This window comes from Catharus ustulatus, chromosome 18 (assembly GCF_009819885.2).
Source record: "Catharus ustulatus isolate bCatUst1 chromosome 18, bCatUst1.pri.v2, whole genome shotgun sequence".
Lineage (NCBI taxonomy): Eukaryota > Metazoa > Chordata > Aves > Passeriformes > Turdidae > Catharus > Catharus ustulatus.
The window spans coordinates 4,575,232-4,600,403 of NC_046238.1; the positions used below are offsets into that span (position 1 = coordinate 4,575,232).

A 25,172-nucleotide genomic window follows, 5' to 3' on the forward strand; every position below is an offset into this window, starting at 1 on the left:
TCTGTGTGAGTGGGGCAGCCCTGGGCACACAAAGCAGGGCCCTGCCCCACAAGCTCTGTGCTGGTGCCAGTGCCTTGTGCATCCCCAGCAGGGCCACGGGGGCTGGTCACCCACCCTGCAGCCCTGGGTGTCTCTCGTTGGCAGAGGACGAGTGGCAGGTGAGGTTTGACTGTGCCCAGACCGAGATTGTTTTCCTGAGGAAGCGCCTGGCACAGCTGGAGGAGCGGCTGGAGGCAGAGCTGGGCACCAGGACAGGGCTGGAGCAAAAGGCAAGTGCTGCCAGCCCAGGAGGGGACAGGGACACCCGAGGGACCAGGGCTGTTCCAGGGCTGCTCCAGGGCTGTTCCTCTCCCTGCTCCCAGGGCTGAGGCTCAGCATTGCATCTGCTTCTTGTTGCTGCTCCCACTGACCGGGGAAAACCGGATATTTTCTACTGGTTTGAGCTCCAAAAATCACGTTTGCATAGCAAAATTCCACCTTGCTCAGGTGTGAGTGTGGGCACAGGGTGAGGAGCTGTGGGCAGGGGGTTTTCAGTGCTGGGCCTTGCTGCTGCTCTGGCTTTAGGAGCTGTACAGGGCTGGGCTCTCCCCAGCTGTCACACAAAGAGATGCTGGTGGAAAGCTTTGCCCCAGGAGAGAAAAACCAGCGTGCTTTCCTGAGCACTGCCTGGGAGCCAGGTCACTTCCCGTAAGGATAAAACAAAGAAATAAAGATTTCTCATGGTACATTAAATAGTAATAAGAAAGAAGCTGAGTCTTAGGAGCTTGAGTAAAGCGAAGCAGCCCATTTGCTCTCAGTTAGTTCGGAATTACAGGCTTCATTAATGCAAGATTTTGCTTATTTAAAGTCATTCCTTAACGACTCCATTCCCTGGCGTGGGAGAGCTCTGTGTCTGTCCCAAACACACGTGAATCCTTGGGGATTCCAGTCCAGACGATGCCTTTAGCAGGGAAATGGGATCAGGCATGGCCCTGGGGCACTGGGGGGGTCACAGCACCTCGGGCTGTCCTGGCTTGGTGAAAAATCTTCTGGGTGAACCAACCAGGGGAAATGAAGTGAGGCTGAGTCCTGGAGGGGGTTTTATCCAGGGGGTGTGTGCTGTGGGGTCAGTGGGATTCCTCCTCTCTGGGGTGTATGGGGTCCATGTGCCCTTCCTTTATGGGGTGTGTGTGCTGTGGGGACCCTCCTCTGTGGGGTGTGTGGGGTCAATGGGATCCCTCCTCTGTGGGGTGCATGTGCCATGGAGCCCCTCCTGTGTGCGGTGCATGTGCTGTAGGGTCCCTCCTGTGGGAATTGAGTGAGACATGGAGTCTACGGGCTCCTTCCTCTGTGGGATGTGTGGGGTCCATGTGTCCCTCCTTTGTGGGGTGTGTGTGCCATGGGGTCCCTCCTGTGTGGGGTCCATGTGTCCATGGGTCCCTCCTCTATGGGGTGTGTGTGTTGTAGGGACCCTCCTCTGTGAATTGAGTGTGCCATGGATTCTATGGGGTCCTTCTTTATGGGGTCCATGTGTTCCTCTTCTTTGGGTGTGTGGGGTCAGTGGGATCCCTCCTCTGTGGGGTGCATGTGCCATGGAGCCCCTCCTGTGTGGAGTGCATGTGCTGTAGGGTCCCTCCTCTGTGAATTGAGTGTGACATGGAGTCTATGGGGTCCTTCCTCTGTGGGGTGTGTGGGGTCAGTGGGATTCCTCCTCTCTGGGGTGTATGGGGTCCATGTGTCCCTCTTTTGTGGGGTCCATGTGCCATGGGGTCCCTCCTCTTTGGGGCCCATGTGTCCATGGGTCCCTCCTCTATGGAGTGTGTGTGTTGTGGGGACCCTCCTGTGTGAATTGAGTGTGCCATGGAGTTTATGGGGTCCCTCCTCTGTGGGGTGGTGTGCTGTGGGGTCTGGGGGGTCTATGGGATTCCTCCTCCATGGGACACACGTGCTGCTGAGTCCCTGGGGCGCACGTGTCCATCCTCTGCGGGGTCCCTGGGCTCCACCCACGTGTCCCTGCCCGGGTGCATGTCCCACAGCCCCTGTGTGCTGTCCCACAGCTGGGGGAGGCGCAGGCTGCGTGCCAGGCGGCGCGGGACGGGGCGCAGCGGCTGCGGCGGCGCTGCCAGCGCCTGGTCTGCGAGCTGGAGGACGCCCGGGTGCTGGCTGAGAACCAGCAGAGCCGCAGCCACGAGCTGGAGAAGAGGCAGAAGAAGTAAGGAAGGCTTGGGGGGAGCATGGGGAGGGTTGGGGGTGCTGGAGCAGGAGGCAGGGAATGGGGAGGATTGGGGTGGTGAGGAGTTGCTGTGAGGGTGGAGCTGTTTTTATTTGTTCCAGCTGCTGGGAGTTACTTTCCCATCCCATTGCTGTGTGGCTGATATGAGGTCTGATCTCAGACTGGTTTGGGTTGGAAGGGACCTTAAAGCTCACCCAGCTCCATCCCTTGCCATGGAAGGGGAATAAATATCCTCCTTCCACTATCCCATGCTGCTCCAAGCCCCATCCAGCCTGACCTTGCTGTGTTCCCCCCAGGTTTGACCTGCAGTTAGCCCAGGCCCTGGGGCAATCTGCATTTGAGAAAAGCCTCCGAGAGAAGCTGTCCCAGGAGAACACGAGCATCCGTTGGGAGATGGGCAAACTACAGCAGAGCCTGGAGGTGAGAGGAGACCCCACTCTGCTGTGCTGTCCCCAGTTTTGGGAGCAGCTCTGGGTGCAAAGCCATTACCTTTGCAATTAGAGCACAGGCAATCAGGAAACTTGATTCTAATTTCTCTTATCACAGTTCAGTGTGTTTAAATAACTCTCTCCTTCCAGAAGAAGGGCTGTTGCTATGTATAAGTGATCTCTGTCCCACGATCCAGCTAATCAGGGCCACCCCCATTTTCACTGGGGTCACTTGTGCTCTTCCTCACATCCCTACCCCCAATCCCACCTTGGGCAGGGTGCTGGTCTGTGCCCTGTGGGATGGTGCTGCACTGTGCTGCTGGGGTTGGGGGGGCTGCAGGAAACCCTTGGGGGACACCCCAGGGGAATGGGAATGTGGGAATGGGGCTCTCGGTGTGGGGCAGGGGCTGCCCAATCCCTGCTGCTGCTCCAGGGGGTTGGGATGATGCTTTTGGACATGCTGTGGGTTCTGAGAGCGGGGTGTGAGTGTCTGGGCTCTGACCCCCGCTCTGCCCAGCACAAGGAGGCCGAGGTGGCCAGGCTGGAGCAGCAGGTGGCCGTGCTGGCCGGCCGAGTGCAGGAGCTCAGCACCCCCGGCGCCACGGACACGGTGCCTGCGCTCAAAAAGAAGCTCTGGGACCTGGAGGGCAGCGCTGCTGAGCAGAAGAAGGAGCTGGAGCGGCAAACAGCTGCTGTTGATCACCTGGAGCAGGTAATGTGGGGCTGGGGGGCCTGGGGTGTGTGTCCCCACTGGGCACATGGAGCCCAGGTTAACTCCATCCTCATCCCCTTGCATCATCCCCTGGGCGTTTCAGGTCCACGAGAGGCTGGAGCTGGAGATCGAGCGGATGAAGCAGATCCACCAGAAGGAGCTGGAGGACAAGGATGAGGAGCTGGAGGACATGCAGAAGTCCTGCCAGAAGAGGGTGGGTCCTCACTGAGTGGGTTTGATGCTGAGTGCTCCCCATGGGGTCCATGTTCCCAGGGAAGTGCCCTAGTGTGAGCCTCAGTCACAGGTCAGGCTTTGGGTCAGGGCTGAGCCCCTGCCACACTGGAGAGGCTGTTGGGGACAGTGTGTGAGAGCCATATGTGACACAGGACATGGACCTGCTGCTCCCAGTAACACCAGAGTCATACCAAGGGCACCAACTCCAGGGCTTTGTGTTTGGGGATTTGTAAGAAATACCTTTTTTCAAGGCCATGAGGTTGGTGGGTGCAAACACAAATTGCAGAGCTGCAGGGGCAGCCTTTGGGCATGTCTGGGTGTGCCTCAAATGGCCCATCCTGTCCCCAAAGTCCTGCAGGTCTCTGGAGTGCCCCCTCTCTTCTGCACCAGCACTGCCAGGAGTAGGAGGTGCTCCAGGGGACATGGCCATTCCTGATCCCCAAAAACCTTGGTGCACTCCCTCTCCTGGGGAATGCCAAATCCCAGCATTTCACTGTGGCACTCAGGCTCTATTCTTCCCACACAGCTCCGGCAGCTGGAGCTGCAGCTGGAGCAGGAGCACGAGCAGAAGCAGATGGTGCTGCACGAGAAGCAGGACCTGGAAGGGCTCATTGGCACCTTGTGTGAGCAGGTAAGGGGACAGTGCCCTCCCAGGGGCTGCTCTGTGGGCCATGCCCTGCCCTAAAAACAGGAGTGGGGATAAACAGGTGCAGCCAGAGCAACAGCCTGGTGTTGGTGCAGCTGCTCATGATGTTCTCTCATCTCTCCCAAATACCACCCAGCCACAGCAGGCACTGGGATCTGGGGGTGTTGGGGCTGCAGGGATCCCACAGGAGCCACACGGTCCCACTAAGGACCAAACTGTTCCCTTTTGCATGGGAGAATCATGCAAGCAGGAGGAGGCATCTGCTTTTTGCTGGTGTTTCAGGAGAGTCAAACTAGTCAGGTCTAGCACTGGAGTGCATCCAACTGCCTAGAAAAGCAGTTTATCCAACCCTGCTCATTGCAGAGGAATCACACCCCAAGCACATTTGGTGAACAAATCCTTTTTCCCTCTCTGATGAGTCTGTGGCAGCAACTGAACAAAAGCACACCCAGTTTCTGTTCAGTGAGCATGTGAGGGGCTGGGCTCAGCCTCCTTGGGCAGCATTGATCAGCTTGGGCATCCCTTGGCATCACCCAGAGGCCATCCCAGAGCTGGTGACTGAGTGACCCCTTTACCCAGGGCTGAGGATGGCACCAGCTCAGTGCTGCTGTGGTGGTGCTGCACCCCAGGACTCCCCAAAGCTCAGCCCAGAGGATCTGTCCCGATGCCTCCTGCCCACCCCCATGCTACCTTGTCCCAGTTCCACTCACCCTGGCACAGAAATCAAGCCTCATGTCCTCTGGCTGCTGGCACACCTGGATTTCACCATTTCACCAGCCCTGGCAGTCCTGTGTGTTCATTAAACGGGATCTTTGCAGCACCAGAGTGGGGGGCATATTTCAAGTAGACACAAAATGGTCTGACAAAGCTTATCCAACACATCCCTCCTGCTCCTGGCTTTGAAAATGTTTTGGGAGCTGTCACAATAAATAGTGCTGTATCAAAGCAGGGGATTATTACAACAGTCCAACATGTCCTGCTTGTTCAATGGAGGGGAGCAGGAGCTGGGGGAGTTCAGGAGAAAAGGCTCCTCCTGCCTCCAGGACAGTCCCAGGTGTTGCCCTGGCAGCCCCCAGCCTCCCAAGGGCAGTGCTGTAAGGGAAGGGGAGATGGGGCCATGCAGCTGGGATTGCTGTGAGACACAACCACAGCTTGGCAGCAGATATTAAATCAAATCCTGGCTTTGTCTCTTAAAAATCCTGGGCTGCAGTGGTGGGAGGGGGCAGCTGGCTCCAGCCATGGCACCACATTTATCCCCTGTGGTTGTGGACAGACCCTGAGGGACAGGAAAATGATGTGAGGAGTGTCCAGGATCCAGCTGGAGGGATGGCAGGAGAACAGCAGTGGTGGTGCTGCAAACACCCTCTGGTTTGTAGAGGACAGTTCATTAAAAAATGGAAAGAAAACAGCCAACCCAGAAAACTAATTAAGGAAATGGAGATGCCAATGATTTCTAGTTCCAGCAAATTCCAGGCAGCTCCATACCAGGCTACAAGGTCAAATCACACAGTTGAATTTAGCCAGTGAACAGAAAATAGGAGAAGGAAGGGCTTTGAAACGAGAGCTGTGGAAAACAACCCAAATGGAAAATGTTCTTCAGTTATGCTGAAATCAAGCACTGAAAACCGTGTCCCTGTTTATTTGGTGGCTTTCTAATTCCATTATCCCTGTAACCATGGTTGCTCTCTCCCTCTCTCCAGGAGGGAGGGTTTTTTAAGGTACTTCTCACATCTGTCCCTCTGGCCACAGGGGTGGTCACTGGGGAGGATGAGGCTGATGGAGACCAGGTGCTCTGGTGTAGTTGACCAAAATACCCCTAAACAGCGTGGGCAATGCCTTGGGGTGGGGTGAAAAGGCCTGATGAAGATTTTAGGGGGCAGCAAGGCTCAGACACCTCCTGTCCCCTCCCCAGATCGGCCACCGCGACTTCGACGTGGAGAAGCGGCTGCGGCGGGACCTGCGCAGGACCCGCGCCCTCCTGGCCGATGTTCAGCTGCTGCTGGCGGCCCCGGCAGAGCCCGGGGGCAGCACCCAGGAGCTGGAGCACCTGCACAAACAGGTACGGTGATAAATCACTCCAGGCTGGCCCTGCACTCTTAGAACTTTGCAGAGCTGGCCTGAGATGATATCGTGTAGAACGGGATAAGATGTAAAGAGGCTCTTTTTCCTTGGTTTATTTCTTCATGGCTTTCAGGGGACAAAGAGGAAGTTTCCCAAAGTCTGGGGTCTTTTCTAGGGTCAGGAAAAGGAGAAGAGAAACTTCTTCTTGCCAGTAGGACAGCAGAGGGTCAGTCTATAGGTGTTACAGAGGTTACAGGGACATACCGTTCTTAAAGCATCTTGGGTACCAGGTTACACAGTAGGGAGGGATCTGTGGGATGCAGGAGGGATCTGCAGGGTGCGGGAAGGATCTGTGGGATGCAGGAGGGATGTATGGGATGCAGGAGGGATCTGTGGGATGCAGGAGGGATCTGTGGGATGCAGGAGGGATCTGTGGGATGCAGGAGAGATCTGGAGGATGCAGGAGGGATCTGTGGGATGCAGGAGGGATCTGGAGGATGCAGGAGGGATCTGTGGGATGCAGGAAGGATCTGCGGGATGCAGGAGGGATCTGTGGGATGCAGGAGGGATCTGCGGGATGCAGGAGGGATCTGTGGGATGCAGGAGGGATGTGTGGGAGGCAGGAGGGATCTGTGGGATGCAGGAGGGATCTGCGGGATGCAGGAGGGATCTGTGGGATGCAGGAGGGATCTGTGGGATGCAGGAAGGATCTGTAGGATGCAGGAGGGATCTGCGGGATGCAGGAAGGATCTGTGGGATGCAGGAGGGATGTGTGGGATGCAGGAGGGATCTGTGGGATGCAGGAGGGGTCTGGAGGATGCAGGAGCATCCCTGGCTCCCGCCTTTGACTGAGCTGACTCCTGGGTGCTCTTCGGAAGGAGCACTTCCCAGTGAAGTGTTTTCCCTTTTTTTTTTTTTTAGTTCTGTTAATTACCTTGTGTTTGGTGCGTTTCTGTGTCTCCTACGGCCGGGCTGGGGCGGCGTTGCCATAGGGATGCTGGAAGAGGGATCGGGTGGGATTGGCGGTGGTTTGAGCGCGGTTGGGTGACCTGGGGAGGGGCTCCAGCTCTGTGCCAGCTTGTGCCACCACACTGAGGACCAGCCTTGCCCCAGGGTGAGCTCTCAGTCCTGTGGGGTGCCCTGCCACGGGACAGGGGCACCACGGGGCTGTCCATCCCCTTGTGGGTTGTGTATTCCAAAGTGCAGAGCAGGGCTCAGCTAAAGATGCTGGCCCTCTGAAACCACTCAGGAATTAATCTGTTCTGCACATTTCCCCTGGAAACGAGCAAATCTGGAGGCACGAGCAATTCCAGCAGCATCCAAGTGTGATTGGGAGGGTCGTTGTGCATAAATAACAGCTGTGAGCTGCAGCTGCTCCCACCTGTGCTGAGGGAGAAGGGGAAGGTGAGCTGGGTCTGGAGTGTCCTGTGCCCATTCCCATCTCCATGCCTGTGTTCATCACCTGGATGTCACCTTGGCTGGGACAAGCAGGAATGGCCATTTTTCGCACTCATGTGTTGTTAGATAGTATTGACCCTCTGCTGGACTTCATTAATCCCTCAGTGTTTCCCAAATCCTGCTTTGGGCTGGAGAGGTTGCACAGTCCCTGTTTTTTCCCAGTCCCTGCCCTCAGGTCCCTTCCATGTGCTGATGCTGATCTGAGGGACCTCCATCCATGCTGAGGTTCTTCCTCTGCCCATCCCATGGTCATCCCACATGTCCAGCCCCATCTCTCTGGGGAACAGAGCTGGGGAAATAAATCTTTACACTAGAGAGTAAAAAATCATAGGGAGGGCAGCTGAGGAATCTAGAGGGGCTCAGCCTGGAGAAAAGGAGGCTCGGGGAGGATCTTGTGTCCCCTGACAGGAGGGGACAGGGACAGGATGAGAAGAAATGGCCTCAAGCTGCACCAGGGGAGGTTCAGGTTGGGTATCAGGAAGAATTTCCTCATGGAAAGGGTGGTCAGGGTCTGGAAGGGGCTACCCAGGGAGGTTTGGAGTCCCCATCCCTGGAGGTGTCCTTGGAACACCTGGATGTGGCACTCAGTGCTCTGGGCTGGGTGACAAGGTGGGGATGTTGCACAGGTTGGATTTGAAGACCTTGGAAGTTTTTCCCAGCTTTAATGACTCTGGAATTTTGGGATTCTTGCTCCCTGCACACCCCAGTCCCCACAGCAAGGTCACTCTCTGTCCCTGTGATTCCATCCAGTCCATCCCTGGCTCCCTCACTCCATGGCCTGTCCTCAGCTCCCTTGTGCTTGGGTTTTGGGAATGAGGAGTTTTTGCTGTGCCACCAACACTGAGACTCTGCCTGTGTTTAAAATGCCACAGGATTATTCTGTCCTTTAAGCTGAAGCAATTTCTAATGGCATTCATGACGACTTTTTCAAAAGCCAGTGCATCCTACCGCCAGCCCACGGACCTGCACGAGAAGAGAAAACTTTGCTAAAATGCTACATTTCCCTTAATCAAAATCCATATGGCTGGAAGTGCAGCATTGTTTCTTAATAAGGCTGAGGCATCCATTTTATGCAGGTATTTAACAGATGGTGTTCACAGCAAACTAATGTTGTTCCACAGTTCATACATTATGCATTTTTGGGGGGAATTTCAATTTATTCTTCCCAAGTGGGAAAATTCCATTACACAAAGTGAATTGGAAGCTGATGTTTAATGAGGGGTCCTGGAGATGCTTTTCTGTCTGAGTGAACTGTCAGGAGTTTGGTGGGAATTGTGGCAGGGAAGAGGCCAGGCCAAGGGCTGATTGTGGATGCAGCTTTTCTGGAGCAGCTGGACAGGTGGGAAAATCCTCAGCCATAAAACCAGGAGCTGATCTGAGTGTCATCTTCAGCTCATCCCAGCAAAGCACTGAGATTTTTTTTTTTCAGCTGATGGAAGAAAGTTATTCCTTTTCTAGTGACAGGTCCCAAATTCCCCAAACAGTGGAGGGAAGCAAGCAAAGGAGAAGGATTGCTCCAGTTACAGTATTCCATGATTCCCCCCACTTTTTTCTTTTTTCTTTTCTTTTTTCTTTTTTTTTTTTTTTTTGAAGAAGGGAGATAAAAAAGAAAGTAAACCATGAGAAAACAGCCTAAAATTCTCAAACTCTCACCACAATGTGCAGCTTTTCCTGCTGCTCCCAGGAGCTCCGCAGGGAAACCAGGAGCAGGCACAGGAAATGAGCAGCGAGCAGAGGGGTTTAGTTTTCTTTTTGGTAGAGAAAAGAAAGAAACCCCAACGAGCAGGGGAAGGAACTGGATGTTCAGGTACAGCCTACGACAAGGGGGGAGTTTTGGGGATGATGCTGCAGCTTCCAGATGTTTGCAGCCCATTGAAGATCGTGGTGATCTTAATGGCTGAGCTGTAAAACCCGAGAGCGAATTAGCGTTTGTAAGTGGGATCTTCCACGTGGATTTGCAAATGCAATTTACTCCAAGTGAAAAGCCCATTTGCAAACCCCCGAATCATGAATTGCTCTAATCAAGAACTACATGTAATTCACATAATTTTGCAAATTAATGATCCCAGCTCTAGCTCACCGAGGAAGAGGGAGGATGTGCCACCAGGGCCCTGGCTGCTGGACTCACCAGGACAGTCAGGGGTGCTGGGATCTCTGCTGGGAGGTGCCAAGGAACCTTTGCTTGCCCTGTAATCCAGGAGCAGACAAGCTGGGAGAGCAGCACGGGTTTAAAAGGTGGAGATTCTGTGTTCCTTAGCAGGGAAAAACGCTCTGTGGATGTGGAAATAAACGCGGCTGTGGGGCGTGGGGACAGCACCATCACCCTGTGGTTTCTGCTCCTTTAATGATGATGCTCTGCAACTTTTCCCAGCTGGAAGAGAGTGAAGCAAAGTGTGCAGAGGCTCAGCGATCCCAGCAGACAGCAGCCCTGGAGCTGGAGAACCTGCACACGGAGCTGGAGACCCTCAGCAGGAACAAAACCCTGGTGGGTTGCTGGAGATGTGGCCAGGGCAGGTGGGAGGGCACAGACCCACCTCAGGGGGTTTGGCAGCAATCAGCAGCTGCTTTGCTAAATCAACCCCTAACAGAGTGTTTAATTAATCATCTCAGTGTTAATTACACCACAGAGGATATTTACAAAATGTCCCAGCGCATTTACTAAGTCTCCAATAAATCACCTGGACTGTTTGGAAACAACAACCCCCGGGGTGGTTTAATGGGCGGAACAAAATTCCTGCAAGGGAGCAGCATCCCATGGTCCTGCTCTGCCCTCTCTGATGGGCTGGAGGCTGTTGGCAGCACATCCCAGAAGGGATTTGGTGTGTTCCCTGTGGGATCCATGAGTGGTCCCCCATGGCAGGTGGATGAGCAGCTGTTCCAGGTGCAGCGTGAGAGGGATGACCTGCTGAAACGCATCGATGAGGACCAGGAGGACCTGAACGAGCTCATGGAAAAGCACAAGGCTCTGATCGCCCAGGTAGGAGCTGGGGCAGTGTCTCCAACCCTGGGAGGGCTCTCAGAAAGCCCTGCAGGCTGGCACAGAGCAGGTGGTGGGCCCTGGGGATGCACAGGGGGTTGGGGATGCTGCAACGAGGAGGGGAAGGCTCATGGCACCAGCTCCTCTCACCTGCAGTTTTGAGTCTTTCAAGAGATGTTTCACCCTTAGTTTCAACACTTGGGGAATCCTACAGCTGCCCCTCTGGGTCATTTTTATTCTTCCTTTCACCATTTTCTCATGCAGAGGTTAAAAAGTGCTACCAGACAGCCTGGAGCTTTCAGTGCCATATCCCAAACTGTGTCAGGCTCTCCCAAGGATTGTTCTGGGAGCTGAGGGACCCCAGAGCTCCCATGGAAGAGGGGCAGGCTGGCCAGGCTGACAATTCACAGTCTGGTGCCCCTTGCCGAGTGGAGAGGAATCCAGAAGGCTGTGTCTGGACAGGTCCTGAGGACAGAGGATCACAACCTGCTCTGATCCACAGACGCTTATTTCAAAAATTTGAGATGCTGCAGTGAATTGGGAGAATTGTGCTCCACCAGGGTAGTGCAGGAGCAGCTCAGTGTCCCAGTGGCAGGAGGTGCAGGCAGGAACCAGCCCTCTGCTCTGATCCCTTGGTTCTGATCCTGCTGTCCCACTCCGAATTTTCTGTTTCTACAGTCAGCCACAGACATCGCTCAGATCCGGGAGCTGCAGACACAGGTGGAGGATGAAGAAAGAAAAGCAGAGCCTGCAGGAGAAGGTAATTCCTGCAGGAGAAGGTAATTCCTGCCCACCCCGTGGCACCCCTGCTGAGGAGTGAGACCTCTTTAGGTGGAGAAATCTTTTTCCTGGCAGAGCTTTTGGGATTCACAGCCTGGCTTCTCCCTCCTCCCCTGCTGGACTGGGGCTGGGCTGACCCCGGGCTGCCCTGGGGTGGGCACCAGCAGGGGCTGCACCCCCTTGCCTCTGTGGCTGTGCCAGCCCTCCTGGAGTGATGGATTTAATTTTAAACACATGAGTAATCCCATTAAGTTAAGTGCTTTATTGGAGCGTGGCTAAGCTGCCCAGGAATCAGAAGCGGGACTCTCTCCCTCCGAGGCAGAGCGGGTGGTGCTTTGGAGATAGGCTGGATAAAAGGAGACAAATTCCCGTAGTTCTAGGTCAAATTCCAAATCTGAACCTGAGCTGTGCTGGGATCACTAAAAGGGCAGTTTCCTTTGGAGGTCTCAGTGTAAGAGCTCTAGAAACAGCTTGGTCCAGGCAGCTTTCCACAAAGACTGCGAATTTTTACACCTGCTGTCCTCAAAGAGTCTGTGAGGAGAGAAAAGCAAAGGAGCCACACACGTGTCCATGGCCTGCAGGTTCTCCATTCAAAGCCACACATTCAACAGCAGGGAATTTGGGAAGTGAGGGCAATGCTCCTCAGAGGCCAGGAGAGAACCCCAGAGCATGTGAGGGATGGGGAGGGGCTCAGCAGAGGGCTCAGCAGAGGGGCTGGGGGATGCTGATGCTGATGCTGACACAGCCCCTGCTCTCCCAGCTGCAGGCAGCTCAGGCCAGGGCGGCACAGCTGGAGCAGTGCCCGGCCGAGCGCTCCATCGTCAGCCGGCAGGAAGCGCGGATCCGGGACCTGGAGAGCCAGCTGGACTTCCAGGCTGTGCAGATGAAACGCTTCGAGGTACCCCCTGCTCACCTGGGCTCGTGCCAGGCAGCCTCACCTGTGGGGAAAGGAGCACCTGGCTGTAGAGCTGAAATGAGGGATGTGGGGCTCCAGGTGGCTCTTTAAAATGCTGGTTATTGTATCTAAATGATACAGTGATTTATTTAGGATTAAATGCTGTTTGTTTATCTAAATGATGCAGCAGTTCACATTTCCTGGGTGACAAGAGCCCCAGCTCACAGCCTTTCAGCCACAGCTGTGGGTTCATCTGAAGCTAACTTAGTTCTGGTTACAATGCATGATCTACTTTTCATTGCAGCATGACAAACAATCACTACCTTTGCTATTACTTATAGCCCATCATAACTACTAACATTACCATATTTATGTTATTATTTTCCAATTACAACAAGTAGTAGGTTACAGTTTAAGCTAAAAGTTGTTTTCCAGTTTTCTCACAGTGGAAAATTTTGATATTTTTCTCTGCTTGCAACATGGCCTTTTTTTGTGAAAATTTTTTTGCTTGGTGAAAACATCTTTTTTTGAGGTGGGTTATCCTTTGATCAGAGTTATAAAAGTTTTTTTAACTTGTGTTTTCTTTTTGGTTACTTAGTAAGACTGGCTCAGCAATTTTTTTTTATATCAAAACTTGATCATTTCTATTCCTTCTTGGGATTTTACATCCAAAGATCTTTCTGTTACACATACATATCTGTGAGACCTTCCTGTCAAATCCTGATCCTTCCAACACCTGGGAAGGGCTGGGAGGAGAGGCTGGGACAGCCCAGATGGTTTGTGGCACTGCTGTTATCTCCGTGTGGGGCTTTCTGCCAGGCTTGGTGCTCACAGAGAACTTTCCAACACCTCTCCAACTTCACCAGGTGCTGGTGCTGCGCCTGCGGGACAGCATCATCCAGATGGGAGAGGAGCTGGAGAAGGCAGCGGAGTCGGAGGCGCGGGAGAGGGAGAACACCAGGTACTACCAGAGGAGGATGGAGGAGATGAAGGCTGACATGGATGAGCTGGTGCAGAGGGAGCTGGAGTCCAGCCGGCGGCGCATGGAGCTGGTGAGGGCGTGCTCCTGCGGGGTTTGGGGGGTCCCATGGTGGTCTGGTTTGGAGGACAGGTGTCTGCTGAGAAAGGCAGGAGCCTCTCTTTGAAATGGGGAATGTAAACCCTCTCCCTCTGAATTATAATTGAAATTAAAGGGCTCTCAGGCAAAGATATGGGAAATAGGAATAACGATTCTTTACTAGGAAAATTAAAATAGAAATAGAGTATACAATGAACAAACCCAAAATGCTGAGAGAGTCAGAATCCAACCTGACACCTCAGTCAGTCAGGGTGTTGGTAGCAGTCCCATTAAATGGTGGCTGCAGTCCTGCAGTGACAGATGTGGGTCTGTTTAAGCAGGGAGCAGTTTTCTCTAAAGGTCCAGTGATGATGTAGAAGGGCCTGGTTTTCCTCTGGAATCCAGTGGAAAAAGGCTGCTTTGGTGTTCCAAAACTCAGATTTTATTAGGTAGGAAATGCTTGCCTCCTCCCCCTGGCTGGAGCATCTCCCAGTGGGATGATGGAATTTTATCAGTCATGCACTGGGACTCCATGGCCATACAGGAGATGTCTCCTGGAGGAAGGATGGGTCATGGGAGAGATAAAGAACACTGCCCCACCTGGTTTTTAACAATTGGCCCATTAACAGAGGATATCTCCCATGGAGATAAGAATCACTGCACTACCTGGTTTCAACAGATGGTGACAGAATACAAACCCTTGGTCACATCCCATGTTGCAGCCCAAGGCACATGGCCACAGGGGGTTTGCTGCAGCTGGAGGTGACCCCTCATAACCCCTGGGTTGGTCTGAGGACCCAAAAAAAGTCATTTTCTGTGTGGTCCTTTGTGTGCTCTGGGTCTGAGGATGGAGCTGTACCCTGTGCAGGTCCTGGGCTGCTCCTCTGGGAGGAGCAGGGAATTGCTTTGCATCTCTCTGCAGCCACAAACCATTGAACCAAAGCTGTCCTTGAGGACCCTCATGTTCACTTTCTCCATGGCTGGTCTGGGAGCCTGGACAGTCACTCTGCTCCATGGGGTTTTTTTTTTGTGGGAAGGAGATGGCTTTGCCTGCCCCGCTCACAGAAATGCAGTTCACGTGTGGATGTGGCATCTGGGGACATTTTAGTGCTGACTTGGCAGTGCTGGGGTAACAGTTGGGCTGGATGATCTTGGAGGTATTTCCATCCTAGAGGAATCTGTGATTCCAAGTTACTCAGGTCATTCCTGCAGCTCCTCATCCTGGTTCTCCTCATGTCAGACAGAACCACAATGGGTGGAAAATGCCCTGACCCTGCAGCAGCCCCTGAGTGCTGAGTGCTGGTCACAGGGCTGGGTGTGCCAGGCTCAGCCCAAGCACCAGATCCTCCTGGAGCTCCTGGCTTTGCCAAACCACCCCTGTGGCTGCAGCTCAAACAGTGCCAACCAGCAGCTAAACCTGCTCTGAGCGAGCAGAGCCCCAGCTGGCTTTGGAGAGCAGCAAAAATAGATTCACCTTCACCTTCCAACCCTTTCCCAGTGTTTCTTTTCATGTTGTTTCTTTCAGTAATCCAAGGGAAAGCCTCTCTCCTGAGTGGTAATTGAAAGATATTGCAGTTCTGCAGGCGGCAGGGCAGAATTAGGAGCAGTTATTTTGTCAATAATCTTTTAGTTAGCAATCAAGGAGATTTCAGGATTCGTTCTGCCCCGAGGCTGACAGCATTCCCGAGGGGAATGGTGTGAATGATTCCCAATTCTCTGCCTGCACCACGGTCAGGCTTTGTCCTTGCCCGTGCTCCAGCTACCAGAGCAGCCTCCCCTGGGCATGGAATGAGGTCAGATCTCAGCCTCTGAAGCTCTGCAGAGCCATGACATGAGGGAGTGAGAGGCTCTGCTGGGGTGCCATGGGCATCCTGGGCTCCCTGATCCTGCTGCTTTCCCTGTGGGACTGGGGAGCTGTGGTTGCTGTGACATTGGGTTGTTTGTTGCTGTGCTGTTGGGTGTTTTTTGCTGTGCTGTTGGGTGTTGTTGCTGTGCTGTTGGGTGTTGTTGCAGTGCTGTTGGGTGTTGTTGCTGTGCTGTTGGGTGTTGCTGTGCTGTTGGGTGTTGTTGCTGTGCTGTTGGATGTTGTTTGCTGTGCTGGGTGTTGTTGCTGTGCTGTTGGGTGTTTGTTGCTGTGCTGTTGGGTGTTTTTTGCTGTGCTGTTGGGTGTTGTTGCTGTGCTGTTGGGTGTTTGTTGCTGTGCTGTTGGGTGTTGGTTGCTGTGCTGTTGGGTGTTTGTTGCTGTGCTGTTGGATGTTGGTTGCTGTGCTGTTGGGTGTTGTTGTGCTGTTGGGTGTTGTTGCTGTGCTGTTGGATGTTGTTTGCTGTGCTGGGTGTTGTTGCTGTGCTGTTGGGTGTTGTTGCTGTGATGTTGGGTGTTTGTTGCTGTGCTGTTGGGTGTTGTTGCTGTGCTGTTGGGTGTTGTTGCTGTGCTGTTGGGTGTTTGTTGCTGTGCTGTTGGGTGTTGTTGCTGTGATGTTGGGTGTTTGTTGCTGTGCTGTTGGGTGTTGTTGCTGTGCTGTTGGGTGTTTGTTGCAGCTCTGCTGGCAGGGCACTGTTTGGAATGTTCTGGCTGTTGGGATAGGGGTGGGTTCTTTTTGCTGTGTTTTTGGGGTTGTGCCTATATTTAGAAGCTTTTTGAATGTTTCATATGAGGATGTGAGCGACAGATGAAGGAAGGTACAGGAACTTCTTGGCACCCTCGTGTTCTCCTAAATTAAGTGTGCAGAGGTTGGAAAGGGATTTTGGAGGCACCTCTCTCAAATAAGACACAAATTCCTGTGAACTGCTGAACTTGTAAGGCACAACTGAGAGGTCTGAGGCACTCAGATATTTGGGATTCTCTGGCACCTGCAGGAGAAAGGAGCGGTGGGCTCCCCCAGACACACCTCCCCATCCCATCTTTTCCATTGCTCCATGGGAGCTGGCTCCATGTGCACAGCCAGGGGCTGCTGTGACATTCCTGGGAGCAGAGGCATCCCCCAGACTGTGTGTCCTCTTAAGAGCTCTTCAATAAAACATGGGGCAGAGCTGTGATCGAGGAGCCTGGCCCAGCTCGTCGGGAGCCTGGTGGGGAGCATCAATAGTTAATAGAAACCCACTTAGGCTCTGCTCCTGCTAAATCCCCCATCAATTATAAATCCAGCGTGAATTATTCACTTGACATTACTAAAGTCGTGCTCTGCTCCTAACAATTTTTTTTTTTAAATTTATTTAAATACACGGTGCTGAGGTTGTGGACTTACCACACACTGTCGAGGTTTAAAGGGGGGGTGTTGAGGGGACAAATTTCTGGCAGGGCCTGGGTTAGAAATCCTGTCGTGCATATATATACAATGTACAAAATAGAAGGTATTTTGTTCTCACACCTCATATTTATCAGTGGTGGGTGCAGTGGAAAATCCCACACCACCATCCCCAGCCAGGTTTATGGCACCTATCCCATCCCTCCTTCTTTTCCCACCCAGTTTGGGGCAGCCTTGTGCCATTCAGCAGGGAATATCCAGTGAGGAGCAGGGATGAGAGCTGCCTGGCAGGCAGATGGCTCTGCCTTATGAATTTTGTAAGAGAGATGGGTTTTGAACACTTTCCAACCATGTTTGGTAATGATGGGGGTAGGACTTGGCCCTGCTGGACTCTCTTTGCTCTGGCTCCACATCCTGGGTTTCCTCCCTGGAGCTGGAGCTCCTCTTCCAATAAAATCTGGATCCCAGCCTGCAGCAGCTCCTCGTTTCTCAGCTGCTGTGCTGAACTTGCCAGGCCAGCCCCAGCCCCCTGGTGTCCTGAGACCATGGCAGACACCGAGTCTTGGTGAGGAGGGAGGGATGGATTTCCAGCTTGGAGTTAATCCTGGGAAGCTTAAACCCAAACCCTGCTCTCTGTGCTCATCGTGTGTGCACTAACACTCATGCTTGTCCCTTATATGTGTCCCCTGGTGAGGCTGCAGTGCAGGGAAGGAGGGAACAGGGGCTGGGAAGGATGGAACAGGGCTGGGAGGATGGGACAGGGGCTGGGAGGGGTGGAACAGGGGCTGGGAAGGATGGAACAGGAGCTGGGAAGGATGGAACAGGGGCTGGGAAGGATGGAACAGGGGCTGGGAGGGGTGGAGAAGGGGCTGGGAGGGGTGGAGAAGGGCTGGGAAGGAGGGAACAGGAGCTGGGAAGGAGGGAACAGGGGCTGGGAAGGAGGGAACAGGGGCTGGGAAGGAGGGAACAGGAGCTGGGAAGGATGGAACAGGGGCTGGGAGGATGAAGAAGGGCTGGGAGCAGGCATGGAGCAGGGATGTGGAACTGTCAGGGTGTCTGGGACAAGGCACTGTCCAGGATTTCCCTCCTGAGGCTGCTCTTAGGGCAGGATGGTGCTGAGCCTGCACAGCTCAGATTTCAGGGGAGAATTCCAACATCTGGGTGAGGGCTCTGGGATGAAAACTCTGGAATGGGATCCAGCCATGGGCAGGAACCCCTCAGGTCTCTTCTGGAGAACCAGATGCCTCCTTGATGGAATTCCTAGGAAAAACAGAGGCTGATCCAGCTGTTCGAAGCCCTGGCTGGCTGAGACACAATCCAGGGATTTGCTGGGTCCCCTCCTGCCCCTCTGCCCCCAGAACAGCTCCACTGCCCCCCCTCCTCGAGCACAGCACGGGGGCTGGTGGGTGCTATCCCCAAATCAGCTTTCTTTAATCAAGCTGTGAAATCCAGCAGCACAATAATTAACTAATTTTACAGAAAACTGAAGTACAGGTGTGAAAATACTCTTCACAAGTTTCATTTTTTTTTGTGAGAGCCTCAGTGTAAATAAGCTTTTTTTAAATAAGCTTTTTTTTTTTCCTGGTTCTTTTGCTGGCAGATCTTTGTGCCCCAGCCCTTCTATGGCCACGTTGTGTAACACAATACAGGCTGAACTCCAGGATGAGGGGTTTTTGCTCATTTGCAAACTTTAAAGGTTGGGTTGTTGGTTTTTTTGTTGGTTTTTTGGGCTTTGTTTTGTGTTGTGTGTGCAGTTTTTTTTTCTTGTGTGTAGGTTTTGGTTTTTTTTGTTTTGGGTTTTGCTTTAGTTTTTTTGTTTGGGTTTTTGTTTTTTTTTTTTGTGGGGTTTTTTGTTGTGGGGTTTTTGTTTTTTGGTTGTTTTTTGGTTTTTTTTTTGTTTTTGTTGGGTTTTTTTTTTTTTGGGTGGTTTTTTTTTTGTTTTTGTTTTTTTGGTTTTTTTTTGTTTTTGTGTGGTGTTTTTTTGGTTTTTTTTTTTGGGGTTTTTGTGTTGTGGGTTTTTTTTGTTGTTGTTTTTTGGTTTTTTTGGCGCTTCCAGTGAACTTGAGAAGCGAAGTGGGAGCTGTTTGTGCCTCCAGCCGGGAAGCCACACTCCCACCCAGACAAAGCAGCTCCCAGCAGGGTCCCAGCAAACCCTCTGATGTCTCTTGTCCCCATCCCCGCCTGCTCCTGGGTCTTTCCAGCTGCTCTTCCCTTCAAGAGCGAATGTCTTTGAGGAAGTGTAATGACAATTATCATCAAAGGCAGCCGGTCCTCAGAGGTGAGGGTGGGTGATGGAGGAGCCAGGAGCTGCCTGTGCGCTAATTAGGGCTGTTGTGATTCTGCTTTGCCATTAAAAGAGTAAATTCCTCAGGAATCCGTCAGCGCTGGTGGCTGCTCGCACACCAATTACACGGTGCTCGCCCCATCTCACTCAAGCCTTCAGCTGCGCAAATTTTGTCACTTCAAACTCTCCGAAAAACCCGCGAGTTAACGGCTTAATTAAAAATAATAATGATGGATGAATTCCGCAGGTGCGCGCTAAGTTATTCGGAGAAAAGTGATCCAAATTGGACTAATTAGATTACACTTCACTTGAGGTGGATGGGAGCGAGCAAAGAGGGTGTCACGCAGAACCACAAACAAAATACAAGGAGGTGACAAGGACGTGGTGCTGGATGCTCCTCGGTGCTGGCCTGGGAATCCTTTGGATCATTTCACTGCTGGTTTTGTTTTTCTCCTTTTACTTCTCTTCAAAAATCCTGAGATGAAATTAGTTGGGGTGCAAAAAGCCTCTTAAGAAAAGCAGGTTTAGAAATCCTTTTCCATGGGGGATGTGCAGAATCTTTTTGCTGGGAGCCCCTGGCAAGGGCAGGAGTCCAGCTGGGAGCAGCTCCCTGTGGGTTTGCCATCACTGAGCTCCTGTCCCTTGTCTTGGGGAAACCTTTAATCCAGGCTCCCTGTCAGCAGGAATCAACCTCAGCCTTCTAAAACCATGGTTTCTGATCCACCAGCAGAGCCAGACCTTTGCTCTGGGGCAATCTCTCCCCCAGTGTGAATGGAGAATCTGGTTTGGAAATGTATTCAGAACCAGGCAGAAGTATATTTTATTTATTGATGATAAAATATACATCAGCCAGGGGTTCTGAGCTGGTCAGGCTGGTCCTGCTGTGCATGTCTGACTGGTTTGATGGAAACAGCCAGAGATGCTGGTGCCAAGAGGGGTTTAACAGCAGAGGATGCTCCTTTCAGCCCCTCAGGTCCAGCCGTGGTGCAGTTTGCCCAATAATAAGAGTTTTCTCAACTGGTATATTTTCCCCTTTATTTCTTCCCTCTTTCTGCTCAGAGGAAACAAAAAGCCAGCTCTGCCCAGTGTCAGGGTGTCAGTTCTCAGCCCAGGGACTGTGAAAAGAGAAAAGCTGCTTGGATTTACATTTAGATAGAAACAACGTGTGTCAAAGGTGCCAACAGCTCCCTGGGTACCAGGGCCTGGTGCTGGGATGGGCTTTGTCAGTCTGGGTTATGCAGACAGTGTTTTTCCATCTGAAATTGAATCATATTGGCAAAATTATTCCTTTCCTAGAGACAATTGTAGGGTATGGAGAAGAACATGAGATGTCTCTGTGATGAGATTTGGGACAGCTGGGATGTGGGGTTGAGCAGTGTCAGCTCTGTTTTCTGGTTCACATTCAAATTCCCCCATGGGTGATCTGTCACCCACCCCCAGTGTCACCCCAGTGCCCTGCAGGTCCCCTGCTGAGGCCACCAGCGTGGTGACACAAAGTTTGGGTGCCCAGGGATGCTCTGGGGGTGGCAGGTGGAGCCCCAGCTCAGCAGCATCCCCTGGGATGATCCCTTTCCTCTCAGCATTCCCAGTGTCCTGCAGAAGGCAGCGAGGTCAGGGGGGACCCACCACTAGCCAGGGGGACCCTCCAGCCCCCAGGACATTCTGTTTGCTGCTCCCACAGCCATCCCAGGGGGTTTCTGTGTCTGTGGCCAGAGGAAACAGGTTTGGGGTGCTGGCAGGGGGATGTTCCTGCCCTTCCCTGTTAACAACAGCAGAACAGAGGAGTGGAATTAAATGAACTGCACTAATATTTAATTGGTGCCATAGCCTGCAGATGAGGAGCTGGGTCAATAGAGGCTCTTATCACCTGTGGAAGGGCTCAGCTCTTTATCAGGCCGTGGTTTCACTCCCTGCTCCTGCATCCCAAAAAGCTGAGCACAGCACAGGGCACCCCAAGCTTGGGGCTCTTTCTCCTCTCAGGGGTTGGTGTTTCACTGTGCCCGTTTCTGAGCCCCTGAGGTCCTTGATGAAACCCTCCCCTTGATGAAACAGCTGCTTTCCACCTTCTGCCCGAGCCAGGAGGGAAGTGGAGGGCTTGGAAACACCAAGTTTCAGAAAACTTCTTGAGGTTTTCACCAATATCAGCGCGTTCCCAGGAGCCGCTGTGACACCGTGCGACCCAAACAGGGCTGCTTCTTTTCATGTTTTGATGAACTGAGATGCTCTTCCCCTGGGGCCTGTGTGCCCAGTGATTCCAGGCCTTCCATTATTCCCTGTGACAGTGTGCCAGCTCCTGTGCCGTGGCCTGTCTCAAATCATCCCTCACCTTGTCACCGCCGCCACGGCGATTTCACAGCTGGCAGCTTCAATCTCTGCGGGTCTGCTGCTCCCTCCTCTCTGCCCTGTGGTGGCTTAGGAGCAGCAGGAAGGGTTCCTGCCCAGCTGCAGGGACTTGGAATGTGAGGAACAGGAGTGCAGGGCTAAGTTGGTGTCCTTGGTGTGGAAGGTGGGCGATGCTGGGTCCATGGAGCTCTGTGGGTTGTGTCAGATTGTAAATCCTGGAATGGTTTGGGTTGCAGGGACTCAAAGTTCATCCTGTCCCATTCCCTGTCATGGGCAGGAATACCTTTCCCCATCCCAGGTTGCCTCCAAACCTTGTCCAGCCTGGCTTTGGGATCTTCCAGGGAGGATCTACAGTTTCTCTGGGCAGCCTGTGCCAGGGCCTCACACCCTCACAGGGAAGGATTTCTGCCTGATATCCCATCCCTCCTGTCCTCTGGCAGTGGGCAATCATTCCCTGTGCCCTTCACTCCATGTCCTTATCCAAAATTCCTCTGCAGCACTCTTGGAGCCCCTTTGAGCACTGGAAGGAAGATGCAGTTTGTATTCACAGGGCACGGTGCACCAGCCCCGACAGGCTCTGGGAGCACTGGGCTGAGCTGGGATGGTTTCACAGCCACCCCCCTCACAGCTCAGGTGCCAGACCAGGTGCTGGCCTCACCTGGTGTCCCCTGTGCAGGAGCAGCAGCTGGCAGAGCTGGCAGAGGTGAGGCAGGTGCTGCAGGCTGACCTGGGCACCTCCATCCGCCGCATCGCAGACCTGCAGGTGGCCCTGGAGGGGCTGCGTGACAGCGACGACAGCGACGGTGACAGGTGAGGAACAGGGGCTGGGGGAGCTGGGGGAGCTGGGGGAGGGCTCCTCTGCTCTGTGAAGAGGCAGCACTGGACAAACCCAGGTGTCCTAGTTTGGAGGACAGGTGTCTGCTGAGAAAGGCAGCAGCCTCTCTTTAGAACGGAGAATGTAAACCCCTCCCTCCAAATTATTGTAATTTTGAAATCAAGCAGCTTCTCAGGCAAAGATATGGGAATTAGGAATAACAGTTCTTTACTAGGGAAATTAAAATAGAAATACAGCACTACAAAGGAACAAACCCCAAACCCTGACACAGTCAGAGTACGCCTGACACCCGTCAGGCAGGGTGTTGGCAGCAGTCCATCCATGGTGGCTGCATCCTCCTGCAGTGACAGATGTGGCTCAGTTGGAGCAGTGCTCCTGTACAAGGTGCAGTTTCCCTCCGGAGCTCCAGTGGTGATGTGGAGAAATCCAGTTTTCCTCTGGAGTCCAGTGGAGAAAGGGGCTCCCTTAGTGTCCCAAAACCTCTGTTTTTATCTTGGTAAGAAATGTTGGGCTCTTCCCCCTGGCTGGAGCAACTCCCAATGGGATGCAGTAATTTTATCAGTCCCACAGTGGGACTCAATGGCCATGAGCAGAAAATGACTGGCTGGAGGAAGGATGGGTGTGAAAAGATAAAGAACAATGCCCCGCCTGGTTTCAATGGATGGCCATTAGCAGAATATCTGCCGTTGTTATAAGGATCACTGCCCCACCCTCAACAAAAGGTGATAGAACAGATACCTTTTATCACACCCAAGACACCAGGGTAGATTCGTGTTCTCGTCTCACGTGTTTGCGCTCCTCGTATGAAAAAAACTTTGTGTTAATGGGAGGTTTCATGGGAAGTGTCACCTTTGAAATCATCCTGTGTGGCACAGCTTAAAGTGAGCAAAAAAGGTGGGAATAGCCCCATTTGTACAACAGCAGTTTGGGTTCATCGAGTGAAAATCCTGCTTGGATCGCCTCAGGAGCCAGAGGAGCCAGTGAAACTGGGTGATTGGGCAGAGGGTTTTACTAGGAAAAATAAATGAGGAAAGAATCCCAGTGCATTTTTCAGGTGTTATTTCTAAAGCCCTTCAATTTTCCCCTCTGCCACGCAGCTAAAGGGGCATCATGACAAATGGAGACAAAACAGATAAATGAGCTTAAAAGGGAAAGAAAAAAAAAAAAAAAAAGCCGAGGTATGCTTATCACCACTTGCTCTTGCTCTGTGTGGTGATTAAACCAGGGAAGGGTGAGATAGAAACCGTGAGCTCAGACACTTACTGCTTCCCAAAGAGTGATTTCCAGTGTGAGTGATGCAGCAGTGGAGGTGAGAAGTGATTCCTGGCAGGAGCAGCCCCAAGCATCACTCCTTTAGCCCTGGGGTCCCGTTTGCAGCCGGGAGCAGGGAGGGGTCTCCAGCCCTATCCCTGTGGCTGTTTTGGGAGTGTTCCCCGGCTCAGCATCACACGGGCTCTGCTGCAGTCTGTCTGGGAAGTTTTGCAGCTCGTGGTGGGTTTGGGGTCTCCAGGAGCTGTCGCTGACCCTCTGCTCTGGTCCTTGCAGCGTGCGGACGGCGCGGGAGTCGCTGTGCTCCAGGAGAGACACGTGAGTGATGCCAGGAGATGCTGCTGCCAAAGGACAGAGCCTGTGCCTGCTCCTGCCACAGCTCCTGGACCAGCAGCTGCTGCACTGAGGGGTTTTGAAGCAGTGGGCAGGGCTCACGCTGGCATCCAGATGTGCTGGTGTTGTGTGCCCCACGCTGACCCACTCCTGTTCCCTGGGAGCTCTGGCTCTTATCCCCAGGGATGCTTCCCCTCCTCTGTCTGTGCTTTGAGAGGTGAAGATGATCTGTGGCTTTGAAGGAAAACTGAGATCCTAAAGGATTTTGTTCACTCCACCTGGTCTGGGGGCTCCTGGTGGGTGGGCTGGGGTCGCTCTGGCTCTGGGGGAGCCCAGGGGTGCAGAGTGGGGTACCCAGGGTCACAGCAGCTCTGTCACTGCAGTTCCAGCCCTGGGGAAGTCCTGGGGTGTGTAGGGCTCTGTGGGGTGCCTGGGGTCACACTGACTCTGTCACTGCAGCTCCAGGCACAGCAGGCAGTGCTGCCTGCCCAAGGTCTGCAGGGCGCTTGAAAAACTTGATGAAACAATGAATGGCAGCAACAATGGCACAAGGACCAGGATACCTGGAAAGGTTTCTTTTCTCTGTGCTGGTACCAAAACCAGCCCGAGCAGAGCCCAGCAGCTGGAGCTGCAGTGGTGGAGGTGTGAGGGCCACCCACTCTGTGCCCTGTGTCACCATCAGAGTCACCCACAGCCCTCCTGCTGCAGCTGCAGGGCTGACAGCTCTCTCCTGTCCCCTCAGGGATGCCTGCTCCAGTGTTGGCTCCGTGCTCAGCCTGGAGCCTGCAGAGAGTGTCAAGTCCTGGGCGAGTTCCTCCACAGGCTGGACATCCCTGGCGAGTGCCAGCGTGGCCGGGAGCATTGCAGCACCATCCGTGGGCAGCCGCAGCACCCAGAGCCTCAGGTAAGGGACCCCCAGCCCATCCTGCGTGTGTTGGGGGGTGCTGAGGTGTGGGGGCTTCCTCTGGATGTGCAAAGAGGATCTCAGCGCGACTTGTGGTGTTTAAGGTCGAAACATCAAATCAAGGAAGGCAGTCACTGCCACGCCAGGATCAGTGAAACACCAGATGAAAGTCACTACATCAAAAACATGCTTCAAGCAGGAAAATATCCCTTGATGTATTCTCTGGAGATAATTTAAAGAGGCAATGCAGCCTATTTGAGGATTTGTATGCCATATGCTCGCTGCTGAGGGGGAGGGATGCATTTCTACCATTTTAATATCAAATGTGTTAATTTTTGATGGTGATGCTGATGGGCTGGGACAGAGCTGGAGAGGGGCCCAAGCACCTGCACAGCCCAAATATCCCTGCTTTGCTCTGTAGGTGCCCAGGTGCCCATCCTGAACTGGTGCCCATCAGAGGAACCACCCAGTGCAGAGAAAAACCCCCAGAGAAACACAG

General features: G+C 53.1%; 1 protein-coding gene across 1 annotated transcript in view; it reads left to right on the top strand.

Moving 5' to 3' along the window:
- MYO18B (myosin XVIIIB) overlaps positions 1-25,172 on the top strand; it is a 59,467-nt gene that overhangs the window by 26,400 nt on the left and 7,895 nt on the right. Inside the window, 16 exon segments of the mRNA XM_033076114.1 lie at positions 145-269; positions 2,037-2,191; positions 2,509-2,632; positions 3,158-3,352; positions 3,456-3,566; positions 4,113-4,217; positions 6,145-6,291; positions 10,123-10,236; positions 10,612-10,728; positions 11,407-11,456; positions 11,458-11,488; positions 12,269-12,406; positions 13,270-13,455; positions 22,009-22,142; positions 23,713-23,754; positions 24,512-24,673. Coding sequence (XP_032932005.1) covers positions 145-269; positions 2,037-2,191; positions 2,509-2,632; positions 3,158-3,352; positions 3,456-3,566; positions 4,113-4,217; positions 6,145-6,291; positions 10,123-10,236; positions 10,612-10,728; positions 11,407-11,456; positions 11,458-11,488; positions 12,269-12,406; positions 13,270-13,455; positions 22,009-22,142; positions 23,713-23,754; positions 24,512-24,673 — 1,936 coding nt within the window.